The 25,493-nt window shown below is 36.8% G+C and overlaps 1 protein-coding gene across 1 annotated transcript in view; it reads left to right on the top strand.

Annotated features, from left to right (window-relative positions):
* Positions 1-4,930: 4,930 nt before the first annotated feature.
* Positions 4,931-25,493, top strand: part of LOC5569920 (cytochrome P450 4c3) — a 35,408-nt gene continuing 14,845 nt past the window's right edge. Inside the window, exon 1 of the mRNA XM_021840095.1 lies at positions 4,931-5,566. Within this exon, the coding sequence (XP_021695787.1) occupies positions 5,344-5,566 (223 nt within the window). The 5' untranslated portion in view covers positions 4,931-5,343. The remainder of the gene's footprint in view (positions 5,567-25,493) is intronic.

Raw genomic sequence — 25,493 nt, 5'->3', positions numbered from 1 at the left:
ATCTTCCCTCTTCAAGGGACCTCATTACTATTTCCTCCCATCTTTCCCTTCCCTTTCCTCTCCCATCGGGTAGATGATGAAATAGGCTCAAATATAGCGATGGCACAAATCTCCCAACTGGTGGGAAACGTGCCTTTGGAGCCGGCCTTCTGATACCTGAATGTTAGTCCTTGTGATACTGAGCAACTTTTCCGAAGACGCCATCTTTCTAAGTGGTCAGGCTACTGAGTTATGCTCAAACAAAAATTGTTTGCTCACTAGCGACGCCTAGTGACAAAATTTCGAAGTTTTCGGCTCAAATAATGTTAGCCCTTGTGATACCGAACAACTTTGCCAAAGACACCATTTTTCTAAGTGGTCAGACTACTGAGCTATCCGCAAAACACAAATTCTTTGCTCACTAGCGCCGCCTAGTGGCAAAATTTCGAAACTTTTGGCTCAAATAATGTTAAGGTACCCCGGGGCAAGTGCGAATCCGGGGTAAGTGGGACGTTTCGTCATAGCTCAACTAGGAAAAGTTTTTCAGAGGGGTATTCTTCTAGAAAGTTGAAGATACGATGACAAGGAATGTATTTAGTACTAAACATATTGTTGTTTTTATTACCATGTGGTTCATGTACCAGTTGTCAGTTCAGCGCCATTTTCAACTTGCATGACAAATTGTGACACGTTTCACGTCTTACATTGACTCGCAAAAAATAAATGTGTTTTAAATCGAATTTCCATCAGTAAGCTATAATTTTTAGTATTATTACAAGCTGCTAACGATAAACCAGTATTTTGTTTTCATTTCATATGAAATTTTCGATGGTCTATCTTACCCCATAATATATTTGTACCTGGGGTAAGTGAAACCAATCAAAACAAAAACATTCAAACAAGTGATTTTTATCAAAAAAGATCAACCTCAAATTACGTAATTGCATAAGAGGGAGAAGAAAAGTGTTATTATTCTTTATTTTTTAATTATTTTTTTATTTTTGAAATACGACTTCAAAATTGAACAAACACACAGCTGAAATTTGAAATACATCATGAGATCGATTACTTTTCTATGTTATTTGAACTTTATTTGTTATTTCTACCAAATTAAGTAGTGATGGAAAACAATTCCATCCCATAAGGTGGTTTTCTGCCATGCATATAAATAATAACAAAACATATTTATAATTTCGTCAATTATTGAATGTTTATGTGCTACATTTTAATAAACAACTTATAAATGATATATTTTGAACATGTTTAATTCCTCTTTACGCTTTTATTGAGGAATTTTCAGTTAATATTAAATGTGAGGTGACATACTATTAAATAAAGGGTTTCTTCCTAAAACGTAACGTATTTTATGGTTGATCCCTTATGTTCATCAAATATGTACTTAAAATTAAAAATCTATGACTTATCAATCCTATTATTGCAATGGTTGACTTACTGATGTGGATTGACGCATGAAACTGGATGTGTCCCACTTGCCCCGCTTAGCGAGGTAACTGCGTCCATTGGCTCATTCTAAAACTTTCTTCCAAGGTTTTCATAATTTCGAAATTATTCGATTAGTTTCATGCACACACCAGCAAATATGTTGCCAAAACGTGATTGTGTTGTTGGATTTGAAAAATATTGACATTTGAAAATTTTATTGAACAATTTGTTTGAACTATCGTTTTTTTCGTTCCCACTTGCCCCGCGGTACCTTAGCCCTTGTAATACTGAGCAACTTTTCCGATGACGCCATCTTTCTAAGTGGTCAGGCTACTGAGCTATACGCAAAATCAGGGATTGAATCCTGAAAAAATTGAGAGAATCTCTCACGTGTCGCTCTCTGTAACTACCATAACATGCTGCACATAATGAGAGATTGTTTATCGTATACTGCTACAACTTTGATCAGATTGGGGGTATAGTAGTGCATGATAAAACCCCTCTAAACATGCACCAAGCCTGGGGCACACTATTTCTATTGGAAGTTCGTGGATTGTCTATCGTGCCAGTAAAGAAAAACACCTACCCCCAACGGTTAACAAGCGAGAAAAATGGATTTTATCATCGCTCTCTCTTTGGGGCTCTCGCTCGCTGCGTCCATTTATCAGACTTGTAACATCTTGCGATACAGTGACGATAGTGGACCGCAACAGATGGGATATTTTTCTTCGCTTGCTTTGATCGTGCTTCATGCTCAAATGAGAGCGAATTCTGCAATGCCTGCTCACTAGCGACACCTAATGGCAAAATTTCGAAACTTTCGGCTCAAATAATGTTAGTCCTTGTGATACTGAGCAACTTTTCCGAAGACGCCATCTTTCTAAGTGGTCAGGCTACTGAACTATGCGCAAATCACAAATTCTTTGCTCACTAGCGCCGCCTAGTGGAAAAATTTCGAAATTTTCGGCTCAAATAATGTTAGCCCTTGTAATACTGAGCAACTTTTCCGAAGACGCTATTTTTCTAAGTTGTCAGGCTACTGAGCTATGCGCAAAACAAAAATTCTTTGCTCACTAGCGCCGCCTAATGACAAAATTTCGAAATTTTCGGCTAAAAAACTGTTAGCCCTTGTGATTCTGAAAACCATGCCAAAGACGCCATCTTTCTAAGTGGTCAGGCTACTGAGCTATCCGCAAAACACAAATTCTTTGCTCACTAGCGCCGCCTAGTGGCAAAATTTCGAAATTTTCGGCTCAAATAATGTTAGCCCTTGTGATTCTGAAAACCATGCCAAAGACGCCATCTTTCTAAGTGGTCAGGCTACTGAGCTATGCGTAAACAAAAGTTCACTGCTCACTAGCGACGCCTAATCACAAAATTTCGAAACATTTGCCTCAAATAATGTTAGCCCTTGTGATACCGAACCACTTTGCCGAAGACACCATCTTTCTAAGTGGTCAGGCAACTGAGCTATCCGCAAAACACAAATTCTTTGCTCACTAGCGACGCCTGATGACAAAATTTCGAAACTTTTGGCTCAAATAATGTTAGCCCTTGTGATACTGAACAACTTTTCCGAAGTAAAAATTTAAAAAGTTGTAACTACGTTGTACATCGTTATTCATGTCAAACGAAATCAATGTTGTACAAATGCATGACAAATTCACACATTTTTTTAAAGTTTTGGGATCTCAAGGTGATAATAGGTATACATCTAAGGTGTATGACTCAATTAAAAATTACGAAAATCGCTTTTACACCGTCTCTAAAAATAGTCGTAATTTCTAATCTCTTTTTCAAGTCAAAAAATAGATAAATTTTCACAAATGCTGTAATAATTTTTGATTATACCCAATGCTTCAAAAACCGATGAAACATCGAAAAAGGATGAATTTATTCTTGATTTTGGCACATCAATTAATTTTCTTAGGCGTCTTCCCCTAGCAATTTCGGGCGATCAATCATGCTCATGATCATGCAATGCCTATTACATAATTAAAAATCTAATATTTCTCTGAACATTATTTCTGATGATTCTTCTGATTCTGTAATGTCACGTCTTAAGATTTTTTACTGGAGTTTCCTACTGAAAAAATACCTCTGAAAAAGGAGTGTATACTGAGGTTCCTTCTTTAATTCTTCAAGAATTAAATCAGGAAACCACTTCAGTAGTCTGAACTCATCTCTCAGATCACGAAAATTCTTTCAAAATTTTATTCAACATTCTTTTAGAAACTCTTTTAGTTTCTTTTACTTTTATTGATTTTCATCAAAAGTTTACTCACGAATTTTCTCAACAACAATTTCAAGCATTCCCAGGAATTTCTTCAAGAATTAGAATAATTTTAAAGCAACATTTACTTGAATTCAGAAAGAAACATGTAGAGAAATTTTCTTCTCTGAGTATGTCCCCAATTATATGCAGAACAAATTCCAGGCAGTTTTATTTTAATTCTGAAAAAAATATGAAATGATATGTCAGGACAAGTTGCTGAAGAAACACTTGTTAAAAAAATGGAAAAATATTAGTCCTAAAATAAAACAAGACAAAATAACAGGATAATAACTGAAAGGAAACTTAGGAAGAAGTTTCTGTATTATTTCCCATAGCAACTCTCATAAAGTTAACAAAATAAATTGCTGAAATCATTGTAATAATAAATTTCAGGAAAACCCTTAGCCAAGACTTTTTGAAAAACCTCTGTAATCATCAAGTATCTCATGGAATAATTCCTGTTGGAATCTACTTAGACTATAATGCCTCGAATAATTCCGGAAGACTTTTAAAAAGGTACGGTTGTTAAAATATTTAAGAGACATTCCTTTAAAAATTACTTTTGAATGTAATTTTGAAAATCAATGGAACATTGATCTATTTGATAAAATATTGAACAGGTTTCAGTTCGGTCATTTAGGGAACATGGTCACCAATTATCGGTTCCGGATGGGACCCTATGACTGCTTTTGCATGAACTACTGATGGTTATCTTTTTCCAAAAGCATGGAAACCTTTTTCCCATGTGGTAAGTAGTTGAAATTCATAAACGGGGATTTGCACAGCTGAGCGCGAGAAATGAAACTATGTGTGTACAACTCAACGTCCCTTCCAGTCATTTATAATAAACTTTTCCTGACCTTCCATAGAAAATCTTAAAAAATTATTACACATTTGACTTCAAGTTTTTCTGCTTTGCTGTAATTGAGAAATAGCTACTACCTATTGACTTAAAAGTTCTTATCTAAGTGGAGCCTTTAACGCCACATTTGACACTGACTCACCTTCCAAAACGTGGTAAATTTCAACCCAAAAATTGAGAATCCCTGCCCCGAAGGGTTGATACGTTTTTTGGGGAAGCGAACGAGATCTCGTTTCGCGCATGCAGTGAGTGAGGACAACAACGGAGACGATCGAAAACCTAAGACGACGGACGCAACTCGACTTAATCACACCGCGACATTGTTTCTCCGGTGCGGCATCTCAGTCCAAAGTTATAAAGATATGTTTGTAGCACGGGACAGGGCTAGTCTGATTTTAGCTTTCGGCCGCGCTCGCGCGAAAGGCGTAGATCCTGGACATCCAAATCTGAACGAATACGAACGAATTTTGACCTGTTGTCGTTGTCGCGTGGTAGACTACAAAACCGACGGAGTACCGCGCGTCAAAAATTCAAACTTTTTGGTTGCGATCGCAAGTGAATGTGTGAATATCTAGAGCAGCACCTACAATAAGCCTAAGGCAGTGTAGTTCGGTGATTGTGGTGGCAGATCCGGAAGAAGATTTACATTTCTAATAGGCCAAGTCACCATCGACGAAACGAAGCGTAGCTGTGATAATAGCGCATACAATTACACTTAGTTAATCGAATGTCAATCAGATCTTCGTAATTTTTCAAAAATCTTGGAAACAAAGTGTCGGCAAGCATGATTGAGGCAACGGTAAAGAGCAGTTTCGTGCTGTCCAAAGTGGCGAAAATGCTGAGCTATTTTTCTCCGATTACCATAATCTTGGCGACGATGATAGCCGGGGCCATCTACGTGTACAACAAACGGCGGGCCCGGCTGGTGAAGCTGATCGAGAAGATTCCCGGGCCGGCCAGTATGCCCCTGATCGGAAACAGCCTCCACATCAACGTGGATCACGATGGTGAGCGCTTATGTAAATGGATGAGTTTTAGAAACCAGAAGAAAACAGGCGAAAACATTTGCAGATCGCGAATAGCGTTTCGACAGCGATTTCGATTCAAAATGCTAATTAATTCTAATATGTGGAAAAAGGTGAATAGCGAATCTGGTTTATGTGCAGAAAAACATTTCTTATGTCACCTAAGTTAGGCGGGACAAGATTAGTTGTCCAAAGGTCATGAAAAAATTGGTTAACGTCCTCAACAGAATAATATTTGAATCCTGGGGAAATCCTTAAGAAAATTATGTTAAAATATTTTTTCTAGATTTTTTCTAAAATTCTTCTAGAATCCTGTATCGAAATCTTCTACAATTCTGCATAAGATTATCCTTAATTAATTCATTGTGGTCCTGAACATGATACAATCCTGAACAGGATTCTTCTAGAACAGGAATTATTATACAATACTGTACAATCTTCTAAAATCCTCAACTGGAATCTTCTACAATCTTTAACAGGAATCTTCTAGAATCCTGAACAGGATTCCTCTAGAATGCTGAACAGGATTCTTCTAGAATCCTGAACAGGATTCTTCTAGAATCCTGAACAGGATTCTTCTAGAATCCTGAACAGGATTCTTCTAGAATCTTGAACAGGATTCTTCAAGAATCCGGAACAGGTTTCTTCTAGAATCCTGAACAGGTTTCTTCTAGAATTCTTCTAGAATTCTTCTGTAATCCTGAATAGGATTTTTCTAGAATCCTGAAAGGGATTCTTCCAAAATCCTGAACAGGACTTTTCTAGAATCCTGAACAAGATTCTTCTACAATCTTGAACAGGATTCTTCTAGAACAGGAATTCTTCTACAATCCTGTACAGGATACTTCAACAATCCTGAACAGGATTTTTCTACAACTTTGAACAGGACTCTTCTAGAATCCATCTAAAAGCATCCTAGAATCCTGAACAGGATTCTTCTAGAATCCAGAATCTTCTAGAGTCCTGAAGAGGATTCTTCTAGAATCCTGAAAAGTATTCTTCTAGAATCCTGAATAGGATTTTTTTAGGGTCCTGAACAGGATTACGGCCCAATTCTGAGTATAATACAGATCGAAACGTGAACAGGACTCTGAACGAATCCTAAACAGGGTTCTGGACGATTTCTGGGCAACAGTGTGGTAAAATTCAGAACAGGATTACGGTCAAAACCTGGAAAGGGTTAAGAAACAGGTTTCTTTGCGAATTGTGAACATGATTTTTCTCGAATCGTTAGCAAGATTCTTGTCAAATCCGCAGCAGAGTTATTATTCAATCCTGAAGGATTCTTCTCAAACAGAATTCGTCTTAAGTCCTGATTTAAATTCTTCTCGAATCTTAAACAGAATTCTTAACGGACTCGACACAGAATTCCACTGCAATGCTTAAAAGGACTACTCTCTAATCCTGCAGAGTATATTTCTCGAATCTTGATCAAAATAATTCTCAAATCCTAAACAGGTTTTCATTTTAATCCTCTTCCAGAATTCTGAATGAAATTCTTCTCAAATTCTGAATGGATTCTTTTTGAATCCGTAACACATAATCCGGAAGTCGTAACACGTAATCCGGAATTCTGCATAGATTTTTTTCCAATCCTAAATAGGTTTCTTTTCGAATATTAAACATAATTCTTCTCGAATCGAGAACAGGACACTTCTCTACTTATAAACAGGATTCTACTTCAATTCTGAACAGGATTCTTCTTCAATCATGAACAGAATTCTTGGCGAATGCTAAAGAAGATCTTATCGAATGCTAAACAGGATTCTTTCCGAATCCTGAACAGATTTTTTTTTTGGATCCAGAACAGGATTATGGACCAATTCTGAGCATTATTTTGTTCGATCCATAAACAGGATTACGTTCAAAACCAAATTTGATACATAATTCCTTTGAATCCTTTCATATCCCATACAGCATTCACCTTCAGCAGGATACCTCTTGATTCTTTATGTTCGAATCGTGAACAGGAAAACAGAATTCTTCGCGAATCGTGAATATAATTCTTCTTGAATCGTTAACAAGTTTCTTCTCAAGTCCACAGCAGAGTTATTCTTCAATCCTGAAGGATTCTTCTCAAACCTTGAACATGATGATTTGCAAATCGTGAACAGGTTTCGTCTTGAAGCCTGAATAGAGTTCTTGAACAAAATTCTTCACGATTTTGAAACAGGCTTCCTCTCCAATGCTTAAAAGGAGTATTGTCCCATCATGAAAAGAACATTTCTCGAACCTTGATCAGAATACTTCTCGAACCATGAATCTGATCTTTTGAGTGCAATTCTGAAAGAATCGTGAACAGGATTCTGATCGAGTCTGAAACAGAATTCTGATCGAATCTGAAACAGGATTCTGATCGAATCCTATACAGGATTCTAAACGAATTCTGAGCAGCATTGCAATAAAGTTCAGGACAGGATTATGCTCAAAACCTGAGAAGGATTTACAGGATTTACGAGTTTGATACATAATTCCTTCAAATCCCATACAGTATTGGGGTGTTTCAAAAAATCGTTTTGGCTCCACACCACTCATTCGATTCTAGATCAAATTCTGAGTGTTTTCTAAAAATTTGAGCTCATTTAGATGAAAACAGAAACTGCTCTTTAATCAAGATGTGATGTTCTCGAACATTGATCAGAGTACTTCTCGGACTATAAATCTGATTCCTCTCGAATACTGAACAAGATGCTTTTCATAACTTGAACAGAATTCAACTCAAATCTTGAACAAGACACTTCACCTATCTTGAACAAGATTTTTCTCAGATGCTAAACAAGATCTTTTTTCGAATTCTGAGCAGCACTCTTCTCAAATTCTGAAAAGGGTTTCGTTCTAAACCTTGAGCAGGGTCCTTTTAACATCCTAAACAGATCTCTTTCCTAATCCTGAACATAAATCTTCTTGAAACCTGCAAAGACTTCTACTCAAATTCTGAACTTTTTAAATCCTGAAGAAATCTTAAAACGCATGTTTTGCATCCTGATCAAGATTCTTCCTGAATTCTAAACAGGATTCTTCTTGATTCCTTAACAAGAATATCCTCGAACGCTGAGCTGCAATCATTTCAAAACCTGAACAGGTTTCGTCACATTCTAAACAAAATCCTAGTCGAATCCTAAGCATTTCACTGGTCAAATTCTGAAAAGGATTCTTCTCGAAACCTAAGAAGAGTTTTTTCCAAATCCTGAATAAGATTCTACCCGAAACCTAAACAAAATTTTTTACGGGTCACAAACAGAATGATTATCGAATCTAACACAGGATTCTCCTAGAATTCTGAACACAATTCTTTTCGAAAGGATTCTTCTTAAATCCGTAACAAGATTTTTTGGAAACCTACTCAGAGGACTTTTCAAATTTTGAAGAGGATTCTCTTAGAATCATTTAACGGGAATCTTTTCCATCCTGAGAAGAATTCTTCTTGAATCATGGACATGATTCTTTTCGAATCCAGAACAGGAAACTTCTCCAATTTTGGACAGGATTTTTCTCCAATTCTGAACATATTTCTTCTCGCATGCTGAACAAGATTCTTCTCAGACTTTGACCAATTCCCGAACAAGATTCTTCTCGAATGCAACATATGAAACTTCTCGAATTTTGGAAGGATTCTTCTTAAATCCTGAAAAGTTTTCTTCCGTTTTTTTTTTATCTGAACAGAGTTCGATCAATTTTTTCTCAAATTATGAGCAAGATTAAACCCGAATCCTGAACAAAATTCTTCTCGAATCACAATCAGTTTTTTTTTTTCGAATTTCGAACAGTTCTATAATAGAAAATTAATCAGGATTATAGTCGAAATATGAAAATGATTCTGTTCAATTTATGATTGGGATTCTGTTCAAATGTTAAATAGCATTCTTTTTGATTCTAGAACAGCTAAACAATATTCTTTTCAAATCCTGTAAAGTGAAAAGTATTCTCTCGATGTCTGAACACTTTTCTTTTCGAATCACGAACAGTATTATTCCCTAATCCGGTTCAGGATTTAACCCGTATAGACCTAAGTGAAAGCAAAAATACTAAAACCCTCATCGCTCAGCGAAAACTTTAACGGATTCAAATAATTTTTTGTCAGTATACTGGTACACATATCTAGTTTCTAGAAGTGGCCAGAGGAACATGGGAAAGTTTCCTGTGCGGGTAAAATGAGACAGTATTTTGGGTCATGCGAAATTATCTCTATTCATTTGCAACGACAGAAATTTCAATTTGTTAGATAATAAACCGTTTCTATTCTCGAGCAGTAGGTATGAAACAAAATGCGTATCCATAAGCTTGGCAGATGATTAGATACAAATTGGGCACTTTATCATAAATTTGTGCCGTCCCGTGGACCCGAAAATGGTCATTTGTAGGAATAATCATATGTAGGAAACAAGGTTTCCAAATTAAATTGTTTCTCAAAGGGTTCACACTGATGCATTTTTCTTAAAACTCTTTGATATACTGGTCACATTATAGCTGATTCCGGAATATATCTGTGACTTGAAATCATACAAATTGGTTAAGTATTCTTGGAGATATCTGAAAATTTTGATATGATGTTTTTTGAAATTTTAAAATTTTTTTGGCCGACGTGGTACCAGAAACCTAAATGCTCATTACTAAAATACGGCTGCACCAAATTGCATCATTTTTTCACAACATACTCTCATCTAAATATTGATCTGAAGAGTGAATATCCGAATACGATAAAAATTCTGTAGCCTAAAAAATTAACGTGGGTTATGGTTACGCGTCGGTCCCCCAACCAATTTTGAAATATCTCTGGATTTAGATGTCCAATGATCAATATCGACACAGATTCTAATACTAGAAGAGTTTTTTGAGAACTCATGAGAAAATGGTACAGAAATATCGAGATACTGAAAAGTTGTTTTTGCGGTTAAAAATGAAGCTGCTAGTAGAGGGGTTTAGTATTCGCTGAGCTGTGAGAATTTAAGTTCTTAAGAGAATAATATAACTAAAAATTCATCAAACGCGGTTGTTCTTTTCCTGTAGCATTCGCCGCAAATGCGCGTTTTTGGAAACTTTACAACAGCCGCGCGTTGTATCAGATCCAGCGCACGAGTCAATAATTACTTACGAATAAATCGTTTCGGATAATTACCATTCTTGCCTCCTTCTTTTTCGTGATATATATTCACACGGAAAACTAATGAATTTGTAAAGAAAACCACTAAAACTCCACATCAACTTTCTTCCTACAAGTTTTTTTTTGTTTAAGTTTGGTATTTTTCGTTTGACAACACATCAGCATCAACAGCCCTCCACCGCAGTAGGCCTTTTCATGTGACAGGTCCGTCTACGCATTTGTTTACATCGGCGAAGGACCAGTGAAAGACAGGGCTGTCATTTCCATAGAAGAACTGTCAAAGTGCTTCAAGATCAGCTGATTTGAAACGTCTTGTGAAAAAGCCTATTGACCGGTCGCGCATATCACTTGTTTCGTCTACACGGAGAAGAAATATTAGTAAATACAATCAAATCTTGGTTAAATTCAACCAAAACTACAGTTCAAATTTTGCACAAACAAAATATTAGTTTCCTTCAACAACATACGTTTTTTTAAATGAAAAAAAACTCGGACGTTGTAAATATTCAACAATCACAAATGGGGAGTCTGTCAGCCATCTCATAACACTGTGGAAGAATTACCGGGGATGCGACTTACTTCACTGGAGATCTAACACTGACTGACTTGAGGCGATTGGAAGACTGACGGCCACATCACGCACACACTAATATTACGATCATAGCACCCAATGTATTTTGACAGCTACTGTCAGTCGGTATCGCGGGTATCGCATGTAAGAGGAAAGGTATTGAACATACACACCCACAGACGTGTACGCCAATTTTCAACAGATATGGTGGCCTTTCAAGAACGTTCTGTAGTATGTTGAAAATGTCTGACATAATCAAATTGGTGTTAAAGATTGTTATTCCTTTATGGTGACACCTTTTACCTTTCAAGCTGCTCTGCTTTTCGTCCCTGATTGTTACCAGTTTATTGGTGCAAGGATCACAAACGAAAAAAAAAACAATCAAAAGAACTTGCCTATACACTTTCTGTTAGTACTATGTCGGTACAAAGCGATGTTTGTTAAATCAATCTAATATTTCAGTTTGAAATGCTTTGCTGACAACTATACGAAACAACCTAATGTATGTAAAAATCAAAGACCTTTTTTGTAGCTTCTAACACACATTTTAGTTTGGAATAAACCTTGGTCATTTTGAATTAATATCATGGTTTCAGACAAAAACAACTTATTTTTAAGCTTTGTTTGAAACAAAATCCTGTCTTCGAGAGATGTAGAAACAACAAAATTATTGATTTGAAATCCTACCAAAATTTTTGTTTTTTCAAACTAGCTAAATTTTTCTACGTGTATGCTCTAGAGCTCACTTCTCACTTTAGACGGCAAACGAACTCGGCTCGGTGCCATCAACAAAGTACGTAATCTTTCAATAATTGACGAAAAAGTAAATATGTTCTGTTATTATGGTTACGCATGGCAGATTTGGTAGGACCAACAAAGACTATAAAACATATATAGAAATTCTCTCCCTGAGATTGATCTTGTTTGATAAAAAATCATCTGTTTGAATTTTTTAGTGCTACTCTATAGAAACATGTTTGAAACGTGTAGGAAAAGTTTTGATTCAGGTGCTCCTTACCCCATTTACCCCGGGTCTAAAGATAAATTCTGTTTATTATAAGTTACTTATAATAATACTTAAAACTGTAGCTTACTGATGGTAATTCGATTTATAACACAATTATTTTTGCGAGCTGATGCAAAACGTGAAACGTGTCACAATTTCTCATGCAATTTGAAATTGGCACTGAATTGACATCTGTTACATGGAGCGCTTGGTAATAAAAATAACAATATTTTTTGTACTAAAAACATTTCATATCATTGTATCTTCAACTTTCTAGAAGATTATCCCCTTGAAAAACTTTTCCTAAATGAGCTATGACGGAAGGTCCCACTTACCCCGGATTCTCACTTGCCTCGGGGGTCTTTATCTGTGGTAATATGCGTAATATGATACGCATATTATCTATTCTATAGGGGTCATGCACAAATTACGTCACGCTCCGAGGGGGGGAGGGGATCAAGCCAAGCGTGACAAGCCATACAAAAAATTTGGAGAACTCATAAAAAAACGTGACGAAGGGGAGGAGGGGGTCAAAAAAGTTGAAATTTAGCGTGACATAATTTGTGTACCATCCCATACTGAATACGGCATATATACGTTCTTTGTTTCTGATGATATCATATTCTACGATTCATGGCTGCCAGAGCGAAACATTTAACCTGTAGACAGTGCCCAAAAGCCATGAAGGTTTTATGTAAAAATCTCAACGCAAATACCTTAAGACCCACTCACCCGCATTTCCCGCATTAAACATTTTAAGTAATTGGAATCTGAGGTAGGGCTTCGAAAAAGGTATTTACCCATCTGCGACGGAACCTGTCGGTAAACGCATTATCTTCATAAGCAACTTATACCACCCGTTGGCTCATCGATCGGCTTTGTTTGACAGAATACGATCAATTTAAATTCACAGCACATCTTCAGAGTAGACACGGGTGGGGATCATCTTAGCACGCGCTCCCAACATTGAAACGTCGATCGCGTGCGATGTGTTTTTGCAATGCACTACACTGCACCGAAATGATGAATATTTATCGAAATTTATTCGACTTGTGTGGTCCCTTGATTTGCAGTACTATTTAAGAAAATACCCAAATACATAGTTAAACGGAGTCATTTTTTACGTAAATTTAATTTACGTAACGGGGGATGGACCTGGTGTAGTGGTTAGAACACACGCCTCTCACGCCGAGGACCTGGGATCGAATCCCATCCCCGAGATAGTCACTAAAAAAAATTCAGTGACGACTTCCTTCGGAAAGGAAGTAAAGCCGTTGGTCCCGAGATGAACTAGCCCAGGGCTAGAAATCTCGTTAATAAAGATAGAAAAAAAAATTACGTAACGAAAGCAAACCCAAGATTTAGTAATCTATACTACCGAGTGTTTGTTGAAGTCACTAAATGGGCATAACTGCTCTGAAAACTAGAATATTTTAGAATATAGATCAGATCTCTAAGCATAGGAAGAGCTTTGACATTTGAAACATGGTCATAGAAGTTCCGGGGAGGGGGGGAGGTGGCTTCCTTAGCCGAGTGGTTAGAGTCCGCGGCTACAAAGCAAAGCCATGCTAAAGGTGTCAGGGTTCGATTGAACAACTTCCCCGAAAACTGTTTTCCCGAATGTACCATTTCCCCGAATGTTAGCTAAATACTGAAAGTTATTCACAATCCAAAAAAAATATGGTATAAAAAGCAAGCTCATGATAGGTGGTTTCATTGTAAGCAGAATGTTTGGCCTATGGCTGTTAGGCTTATGGACATTTGATCAAATGGACTTTGGGCTGAGTTTTGCCTTCTTAGAATTATTGGCTGTTCTTTAAATTTATACTGTTCCAATAATTATAATAGATTATAATATTTAAATTTGAATTTTCCCTTCTTTTAATGATAGGCAGTTCTTTCAAATTGTTTCGCAATATTTCGCAAGATATATTATTCGTTAAAACGTTTTTATGCCATATGTTCATTAGGTAAACGATTATTCTTGCATAACACTTAGCGTGACATAGAAGACTGTTACTACAATAAGCCCAGTTTTAGTACGGTAGGCTAATGAAAGAATCTATTATATCTTGCCCTACATAATTAAACACCTTCTAGATACCTCTAAAAATACGCAACATTATGCCTCTTTTTTTATTTTCTGACAATCAATATCAGTTTTAAGATAAATATCGTTTTATTTCTTCATTAGAAATCATTTCGCCGAAAATGGCCTCAAACTAATATCCCAAAACATAAAATAAAGTGAGCACGTTAATAAATGCTAATAATCACTACTTCAACAGAAAAAACATGCCTATTGAATGAAATATCTTTGTCAAGAATAGATCGAAAGCATTAAAAATGCTGGATCAAAACATTAGAATCGTTTAAAGGAATAGCATATAATTACTAGGAGCAATAGCGCAACCAAGATTTGGTTCTGGGAGGGGTTTTGCAATTTTTAAGATACTTTTCGCGAAGATATTTGTTAGTAAAAAAATGAGTTGAAAGATTCAAATGTGTTTATCCTTTGCATAGTAGAAACGAGTTAAGAAAGATTACAATACATCAGCGTGAAGCTATTCAACCGCTCTTTTTGTATGCTTTCCCTTAAATATGTTATCGAGTTTTTTAACAATGAGAATGACTTCGAGTGTAATAACCATTAACCATTGTACTTTGTGTTTTGAAGACTTTGCAGTAGGATGCTTAAGCATCTATTCTTCAAATGGACAAATCCGAGTAACATTTTTTCAACATTTTTGAGATGTTCATCCTGTTATCTTAATTTACTCAAAAATAGAATGTAATGCCTGATAGTAGAAGCATTAACCTAAGAATGCTAATGTCGCTGCTGTTTGCCACGAACTGACAGCGTGAGTACCGGGCTTCAAAGTGTCAGATTAATTTTCAAAACCAAAACAACAACATGGTATTGAACAAACAATAAAAACCCATAATTTAAGGCAATAATTATTAAAATCAATTTTGTGACAACAACGCCATTAGCGTTCTACTACTAATATTTCTATTTGCCTGATCCACACAAACTCTAAAAATTAAAATTTTTGAAGCTTCTAACAGGGGATGCTAATTACTTCAATAGCGTTTACAGATTTTTGTTTTCATAATCTTTAAAAAATCAAGAATAGCTTTTTTTTAGGATTCATATGCTCTGAAAGTCGCAAAATTGTACAAATTAGGCAACAAGAAGAATTTTGTTATTTCAGCCGCTGCATCAATAAAATAAGTTCCAATATATATGAAGATTTGACAAACTTTTGACGCATCAGGCTTATTTAAAAAGGCTAGAAATTGTTAATTATCAGCTTTATTACACTAACAATTCACAGGTAATTTTGTTGTCATCAAACTCTACAGGGATCTAAGAAAACAATATGGAAGAATATAACTGTGAAAATCTTTAATATTCACAGTTGTAATACGAATCGAACTAAGTTCCTACTCTGTGGTTGCATAATATGAAGCGATGTTTTTTCGAAAATATGCTTGGTGAGGCTTCTATTTTTTCAGTTCTGGGGGGGGGGAGTTGACCCCCGAAACCCCCCCTTGGTTGCGCCACTGTAGTAGTAAAAATCTGGTTGAAGTTGCAGTAGCTCTGTTCAATTTTATTGATATATTTAACTATGAATATAAACACAGCAAATCTTCAAAGACCTGCCCCTACGGTTGAAAGAAGGAAAGCATAGCTTTAAAATTATCAACTTTTTTTTTAAGGTAAATGATTATTTGAGCAGTAAAGTAAGGAAGAACGACCTATGTTTTAAAGAAGGGAAATTTATAAAATTGAAAACAAGTTACACAAACTACTAATACGGAAACAATGATCGAATAATAGCCTCGAAACGATGTGCTAATCTGTCAGATACGTCCCAAACAAACTTATTGACTCATTTTTTATTTTAAATTTCTTATGCGGTGATGATCAAGATGTCCCTTTTGAGCCATACCTTTGAATCCTGCAAACAGTTTTCAAACAGTCAAACCTTATTTCATAATTTAGTCGTTGCCCGTTCAGCCAGATGTCATTTAGAATTATGTCCGGACAAACGACATAAGGCATCAGATTTATTCACCTCTTGGATAATCTTTCAAAGCCCACCTTATACATTTTATACATTTTTATTGTGATTTCTTGTTACGCTGATAGTTGAAAAAATGAAAATGGGTTTGGAAAAAGCTTTCGGGGAAACAGTACATTCGGGGAAACAGTTCATTCGGGGAAATGGTTTTCGGGAGAAAACCCTTCGGAGAAAAATCATTCGGGGAAATGGTTTTCGGGGAAATGTTGGACAATCGAGTATCATCGAACCTGCCACACGATATACGAATACAAAAATGGCAAGTTTGGCATAGAAAGCTCTCAGTTAATAACTGTGGAAGTGCTCATAAGAACACTATGCTAAGAAGCAGGCTCTGGTCCCAGTGAGATTAACGTCCTCAAGAAAAAGAAGAAGAACGGTATCGAAAAGTAGCACTTTTCAGCACTGTTTTTGGTGTTGTCAAATTGATATCTGACTGGCTCTATATGTAATTTATCGATTTGCTCTGAATATCTATATAACTTAGTCAACTAGATTCTGGTTCTACATCCGTTTGAATATCCGAATTGAGTCGAGGATCGTTCAACGGATATAGAGTCAGGTGCTAGTTCTGTGATGGATTCTGAGTTGGAGTGGAATCGTCTTGTGGGTGTAGAGTTTATTTATTCACTCTCGAAAAAGTCAGCAGGTTTATGCGGTGATTCATACAGGACAAAATAATAATTTCGATTTTGTAAGAATATTGTTTGCAGCATCTTACCTGGTCGGTAATTGAAAATGAAATCGACTAGGGCAAACGCTCCCTTAGTGGAGGTAGCTCCAATAGTGGAGGTAGTGTGTTTTGACATCTTTCGCACTTTTTTATGGCTATGTGATATTTTTCTATGATGTACGATGTGAAAATGATACAAGTTATCGAAAAATATTCATGAAATTTAACCATAAACCTATTTTAAACAATTATTTTGCTTAAATTTTTTGCTCCTTTGCACCTATAGTGGTGCATCAGTACCTATAGTGGAGGGTCCCATGAGAAATCAATGGTTTGCGCCACTAAAGGAACCATTCTTAAAACATACCTCCACTAAACAGTGTTCCTATTGTTGGTGCAAGGCTTTTCGCAGGGAAATTTCAAATGAATCGTGATTTTTACACATTTGAATGATAGAAGGATTTGAGATCTAGCGATTGATACGCTAAAATCATATAATTCATGATTTTATCACCATGTTTTAGCAGTTTTCCCTTAGGTGCACCACTAATGGTACATTTGCCCTATGGAAATGTGGAAATATGTGACAGTCATTCCACAGCCTACCGGATTTAGGAAAACTGAGCTGTTGCTATGCTACGCATGAAAGTTCATCTGGATCAAGGTTTTCATAATGACAGGTTTAGCAATCTAAGCAGTCAGTGGGTGCGAGGTGTGGTTGGCAGCGGGGAAGGTGGAAGTGACAGCTGGCGAGCTAGCTGGCTGGCGAGTTTGTTTATATTGGTTTTCACTCTACCGTTTCTATGGAGTTGTTAGGGATTGCTGACAACAACAAACACGGTGAAGTGAATATTTTCTTCTGCGTTCATTCGCCTGTGTGTCGGTGTTAGTGTGTTTTTATTAAAAAATACATTTATTCCGGTGTTGAAAATATGTAAGTGAAAGATGTTTTCATTCAGAACAATGTAAGACGAAGCATGGACTGTACAGTAGACTGGGAGAAAAATAAAGTTGTATAATTCCACGGGGCACCCATCAGGATTATTCTTTAGCGTAAGAGGAAAACTTCCTGAAAGTGTCAGCTCATTTGGTAGTTCCATGAGCTGGCGCAATTGAATTGAAGTTAATATGGGATTTTCAGCTCCAACATACAGGAAACAGCACATCATCTCCTGTTTGAGTCAGGAAAATTATTGATCGCGTTCAATTGAACCCAGAATGTCAAAAACACTACTTGATAGGGGAAGGGGTGGTAAAATGAACACCTTAAGGAAATCATCTTGTACCTGATAGAAAAACGAGGAATTTGTGTAGTTCTATCGCACAACATCAAAAATAGGGAAGTAATCTATAGTAGCAATATGGATTCAGGCTAAAATAGCTAAATTTTCACCTGTTTTCATAGCTATCAAAAAGCAATGCAAATGTTCATTTTACCTGCACTATGTGGGTAAAATGAACAGCGGTTGGTGGTAAAATGAACACCACGCAAAAAACGTGAGCAAAACAAATATTTCTGAAAACTTTCATAGCCCCACCGAAAATACATCCATCAATAATTGTAACCTATTGAAAAAGAATTCTAAAGGAATCAGATTTGACATCATATCATAACGATATTCACCTCACTGAAAAACATCCAGTATTCCGAGCTTAAAGTTACGTCAGTTCTAAGTTTCAAACGTGGGTTTCTAACATCTTAGTTTTCGTTGATATTTTCACTTCAATTGAACTTCGTATCAACTCTAACACTCAGATTTATGCTCTAAATCTGAGTGTTGATCGGAGTGCTGATCTAAGCCTAACTTTCAACAACTGAAAGCTTAATGAAAATGAGCTTAAACCCAGATACAACCTTCGGCAATTATGTTCATTAGCGTATCAACTAGCGAATTTGTCATTCTGGGCTCAATTGAACGCGATTGACTAGTGTACGAGCCGAAACAGTGACATAGGGTCAATTTTCAATATAATTGAGGCGAATATTCCATACAAACTTTGAATTGAATGCGCCAGCTGGGGGAGCAACCAAATGAGTTGAAATTTTGAGAGAGCTATTTTCTTACCCTAAGGCACATATTTAGGGGGTGCCCCGTAGAATTTAAAAAAAAAACTACTCAGCCTATGTGCCTGGTAAGCAAACCACGTCAAAACTAATGATTGTTTGGACTTTATTCCTAGAAAGTATAAACGATGGTATAAGTTTAAAACAAAAACAAACTCGCCAGCTGTCACTTCTTATTTCAAAATGGCTGAATGAGGAATCTGACAGATTGAGCTACTTCCCTTCTAGATACCTTGATGAGGATTTTTTTTTAAATGTGCTTATGCTCCAACTACATTCCAGCTAGGGAAAGTGTACCAGTTATGGCAATAGTGGTTCCCTATTCGCCAAAAGAGAAATTTTGACAACTTTCGCATCTTAAATCTTTTTGAATGTTTTAACATCAAGATATATCTTAAATCTAACTTCTACAACACACAACATTTTTCAAAATTTGAAGACATTAAAGTTATCACGTATAGCGAAATAGGGAACCACTATGTCCTTAACTGGTACACCTACCCTATGGCTTTTTTCGTAATTGCAAAACAAGTTGTATGCAACTCGTTGCCAAACTCGATTTTTTCAGCACTCGTCTTATTTATCAATAGAAATATTAGTAGTAGAACGGTAGTTCTCACCAAACTGATTTTAATTATTATTACCTGAATTTTGGTTTTTCATTGTTTGTTCAACACCATGTCGTTGTTTTGGTTTTTATAATTAATTTGACACTTTGATGCCCGGTACTCACGCTGTCAGTACGTGGCACACTAGATGTTGGTAACACGAACAGCAGCGACATTAGCAATCATAGGTTAATGCTTCTCGGCAAGCCTCGATAAATGTACGACCCGTACTGAAAAAAATCATCATTTTGCAATCATGATGGTTATGAAAAGTATTGCATTTTGTCATATAAGAGAAACGAAGCATTTTGTATGGAGACTGCAAGCATGTTGTAAAAATGGATTTAATCTAAATTTAATTGTACAATTTCAATCAAATTATGTCTGAAATGTAAAGCTTAAGTCCTATTTTGCATGCTTGGTTGATTATATCACAAAAAAAGTTTAATGAATCATACCAAAGACACATTAAGGACCTCCATGTCCCTTGCAGTTTCCAAAAATTTTATGGTTCATAAGGTAATCTAGAATACCGTGGTGAAACATTTCTGAGAACGACATCAGATTCAGCAACCCCTAATCTATAAAAGACACATAATTTGATCCTTGAGACACCCAGTTACGCTGTGTACCCCATTGGAATCCGACGAATACCTTTGGGTATAGCTTTATTTCAAATGAATGTATCTTGAATGCTGAACCTCGGTTCGTTTATGAATCTAATAAATTTAGTAAATTAGTTAACCCATCTTCAGCAGTACGAAAAATAGATACAAAAATGAACAGTTTTCAAACAAGAGACCAAACCCCAATGCATTGGCGTTTCCTCTCACAAAACGAAAACTAACACGCAACCTTCAAATCTACATCTCCACAACGACTAAAATTAATCACACGAACCAACATCGTTATGCAACCCATTCGACTAAACACCGCCACAGCAGGTTTGCTAAACTCCATCAGTCCGAAAGCGGTGGACCCCGAAAATGTGGGTCAACTCAAAAGTCTCCACTGTGATCTTTGGTGTATTCCAAACCTGCTTTCTTCCAACTCGGAATCACCTGCAGTAGTGAGTGTCAAGGTTACGCTTCATCTCGCTAACTACTTCCCCCGAAAATTACTTCCATGTTTACTGCACATACTTCGGACGCGGAGGATTGTTTGCACGTTTAACCACGGTAATTTCACACATTACCGCTCTCTTTGAACCACAAGTACCTGTACCTGTCTGTCTACCAGAAGAAGAGTGGAAGCAAATAGACGCCATTCATAAAAATAAGCTAAGCGTAATTGAACGTACTTGTTTGCGGTGAGTCAACTAGCCGTGACGATGGCGCACTAAGGGGTATTGGCGAATCTAGCTGACCAAAAGTCCAAATCTCAAGACTATTCTACTGGTCTTGCTCTCCTAGATATAGAAAAAGCATTCGACAGTGTTTGGCATGAAGGCTTGGTTGTGAAATTGAAAAACTACAATTTTCCAACAAACATAGTTAGAATTATCCAAAGTTATCTGTCATATCGTACACTTCAGGATAATTATCAGAACTCCAAGTCTGAAAGACTTCCTGTAAGTGCTGGTGTTCCTCAAGGCAGCATTTTGGGACCAATAGTATACAATATTTTGACATCTGACTTTTAACAAAAATCTTTGTTGTGGATGAAACAGGCCTCTCCGCCAAAGGACGAAGCCTGTGTGTCATCTGTAGTAGATTACAAAAATGTTTGGATATTTTTTCTTCATACTTGCAAAAATATAAGATTTCTTCTAATGCTTTCAAAATTTAACTTTTAATATTCTCGCATAAACCAAAAACTCTTTATTTGAAATAAGGGCTAAAAATAGAAAAAAAAAATAAACTTTTAAAAATCACATTGAGGGCATTCAAGCCAAATGTAATAATGATATAAAAAAGTCTTAATTCACTTATTAACAGAAAATCAAAACTTTGTCTTAAGAACAAGCTTTTTATATTTAAACAAATTTTCAGGCCAGCCATGTTGGTGATAGTGTTGCATAATACAGAACACCTAGTTATGAGAAATGAATTTAATGTTTGAACTTTTTCTGATAAAGAAATTGAAAACGAAATGCGAAGCATTTCTCAATATGATTTTGTCCAGCTAGATTATCCAAATACCCTTTAGTGCGATGACGGCGACGAGATTGCTCTCGGAACAGAAATTAAGATCACTGACTGACAATGTTTCAATTGTGATTCTTTGTCAAACTCAAGACGACACTTTTTCGGTGTTTGAGAGGATATAGTTTTGAAAGGTCCACGATCTCCGAATGAGTCAACGGTGAGAACCCACAATAGAGCTGACCTTTCGTCCACTCGGAACAATGATTTCGAAGTGTTGGTCAGCTATATAACGTTTTTCGGCGTGGTATACAGCTGGTAGTATTGTTTCCCAACCAAATCTGGGTTGCTGTAGCTCGATGACCAAGGGTGGAGGTATTAGATCACATCAGAGCTTGTCTCACGTGTAGCTTAGATTCGCGCCGCACTTGATTCGTTTTCGGCGCAGCCTTAGCCCAACTTTTGATTGCTTTCATCAGCCGGTGTTGACTAATGGCTTACCTATTTTTATGGCCAATCACCAAAACCTTCTGTTGACTGTCGTTTTTTGTTGAGCTCCCAAAATCAAGTTACGGCCGAGGGATTCGAAACGCCACGCACCGTTGAGTTTGTGTTTTTCACGCGACAGAATAGTGGGTTGACCTTGGAAGCTTTTGGATATTTGCCTTAAAAAACATCGGTTGGAGGCACGTGTATCAAGTTTGGGAAGTGGTTTTGAACCGGTTACGTGCAGAACAGATCTCGATAGCACCTATTTGATAATATTCAGCGAAAGCCGTTCTTTCACTCGCATGACTTGTAACAACAAGCTCTAGTGTCGAATTTGCTTTGAAGTGAATGGAAAAATAATCATCAAGTGATGTGTACCTTTGACAAATTTTCAAGCTAACCATGTTGTATGCTGTACCAATATAAACTAACTGTTGTAATAACAGGGAAAGAGCCCTGCAGAGGATCAAAAATAAAATTTTGAAAATGATTCTGAACCTCCCTCCCTCCCTGGTATAGTTCTAATGAGTTAAATAGAATATCCAACATTGAAACATTCTAACAAATAAGAGAAGGTTTCGACCGTGATTGTTTTGTATTATTTTTGTTTTATGGCTGTAGCGGTCATGCGACTCAAAGATAAAGGGAGTCTATAGAAGCAAATGATGCACCTATAGGCGTCGCAAGGGAGCGACAAGATTGAAATTTTTTTAATTAGGTGGTGAAAATTGAGCAAGCCATTTTTTTATTGCGAAGAATTTCCAGAGTAATCCCTGAAGAAGCTTCTAGAGAATGTAAAAAAATCAAATTTGTTGGGTTCCATGGAGTTTTTTCCCGTTCTATGGCATTAAGGCGACTACGGTCAGGGCTATCTATACCTTCGATATTTTTGCGACACTTCAAAGACACGTTAATGCTTCCAGTGGACGGTTATGTCCTTTGAAGGAAGCACCACACTAGACTAGGATGCAACGACTAGTGGAACAGTTGGAAAACGTTGCTGACGAAAAGCTTTCCGGAGTGAAGTGGGAATCGAACCCACACTCCTTGGATCGATACGGCTATATGCCTGGTAAAACTTATCGCACGGCCACGAAGCCGACACGATCACGTTCTTCCTTTATTAAGCGAGTCAGTGGTCTCGGTATGAAGAACTACCAGAAGTCGGATGAGCAATCAAATGAACGAATTTAAAAAAAAAAATGAAATGGATAAAAAATACATCAATTGTTAATTGTTAATAAGATGCAACTCCCTAACTTCAGAAAAACTAATCCTCAGAACAGTCTTTCACCACTAGACTATCGCAAAAAATTTTACAAGAGCGGATACGCTAATAATAGTCCGCAATGGCATCAAATCGGATAGGTGTCTTCGGGGAACTTATTGGGTTGAGAACGCACCGTGTGCGGCATAGGAAGTAGCACACATATTTCACTTTTTTTCGGAATACTTATGTTGTAAGACGATCAGAGAGCATTGAAAAACATGATAAACTTTTTTTCCTTCGAAAATGTACAGATCCGGTCAGTGCTCATGTACAGTGCTGTTCTAAATAATAGCAGCGCATGTCGATTTTCATACAAAATGCTCAACTTTGACATGCTGTAGTTTTGTTCCCTTTCAAGCAATCGAGCTGAAATTTTCTCCACAGAACTACAAATATGATCAATTTTGTAACTACAAAATTTCAGTTTTTTCTGAGTCCCTGCCGAAAAGTGAGACACTAGGTGAAATTTTTCAAAAAATAGCAGTTTTTCATTTTAATTTTTTTTTTCTACAAATATTTTAAACATTTTCGGTATAGGTGTAGGTTTGATAAGTAGGAGGAGATTGTTCCAATGGTAAGTGATATACAATTTAAAACTATAATGTCAAGCAGAAATTCAAATTTTTAAAACTGCTATTTTTTCGAACAATTTCACCTAGTATCTCACTTTCCGGCAGGGGCTTAGAAAATTTTGAAATTTTGTGTTTACAAAATTGGGCATATTTGTAGTTCTGTGGAGAAAATGTCAACTCGATTGCTTGAAAGGGAACAAAACTACAGCATGCCAAAGTTGAGCATTTTGTATGAAAATCGACATGCGCTGCTATTATTCAGAACAGCACTGTACGATTAGTGGGATAAAATCGGAAAATTGGTGTTTGGCCACATAGGTTATAAACTTCCGGATTCTTTGTTTGTGGTTAAATTTGTTGTGAAATCACGCGTATCGCAAGAATAAAGGGTCAAAATGATTATGCCAATGGAAAATAGTTTAATAATTAATTGATTATGAGCTAATTTTTGGGTCGAAAAATTGAATTTTAGACGTAAACAAACATTTTCAATGACATTTCTCTCTGGCGCATTGAATTTGCCTATTTTTTTCGCAAATGCATGTCTCAGATTGTCAAACAAACACACACTGTGTCTTCTAATTACAAATTCCCAAAAGTATGTGTCAGACATAGGGTTTCGTTCTACTTCGTCGTAAGAGCTACTATTCGTCGTATCAAACTTAAAATGTTCCACTACGGCGGATATTCCAACTTTTTTTTTTTTTTGAATCAAGTGAACAGCCTAAGCACTTTGACGCGTCTTTTCCCAGTCAGGCAAAATAGAGTTAAGAAAACCTACAACCTTACTGGGATTTCCAGTCCAAATTTCTTCTTCTTTTCTGGCGTTACGTCCCCACTGGGACAGAGCCTACTTCTCAGCTTAGTGTTCTTATGAGCACTTCCACAGTTATTAACTGAGAGCTTACTATGCCAATGACCATTTTTGCATGCGTATATCGTGTGGCAGGTACGAAGATACTCTATGCCCTGGGAAGTCGAGAAGTGCCTTTTCATTTCCTACAATGCCATTGTGTCCCGGAACCCAATACAAACATACAGAGTTTTCTTGGCACACCTTTCGCAATGAGAGAATGCATTCCCAGACAAGTCTTGATGAGCATTTATATGCGCCCAATGCCTTCAACGCAGCTTGACTATCAGAAAAAATACAGATATTTGCATGTCTGTATTTTCTCTTAAGACAAATATTAGCGCATTCTAGTATGGCAAAAATCTCCGCTTGGAAAACTGTTGGATAGCTTCCCATCGCCACGGAGACGTTTGTCCCAGGGCCGTAGATTCCTGCTCCAGTTTGTGTTCCAATTTTTGAGCCATCTGTGAAGAATTTTATGGAGCCTTGACGAACATTGGGACCTCCAACATCCCAATCCGTACGCGTC

The sequence above is a fragment of the Aedes aegypti genome, chromosome 1, assembly GCF_002204515.2.
Source record: "Aedes aegypti strain LVP_AGWG chromosome 1, AaegL5.0 Primary Assembly, whole genome shotgun sequence".
NCBI classification, from domain to species: domain Eukaryota; kingdom Metazoa; phylum Arthropoda; class Insecta; order Diptera; family Culicidae; genus Aedes; species Aedes aegypti.
Note: the sequence above shows the minus strand (reverse complement) of the source record. Positions and strands in the feature narration are given on the sequence as shown.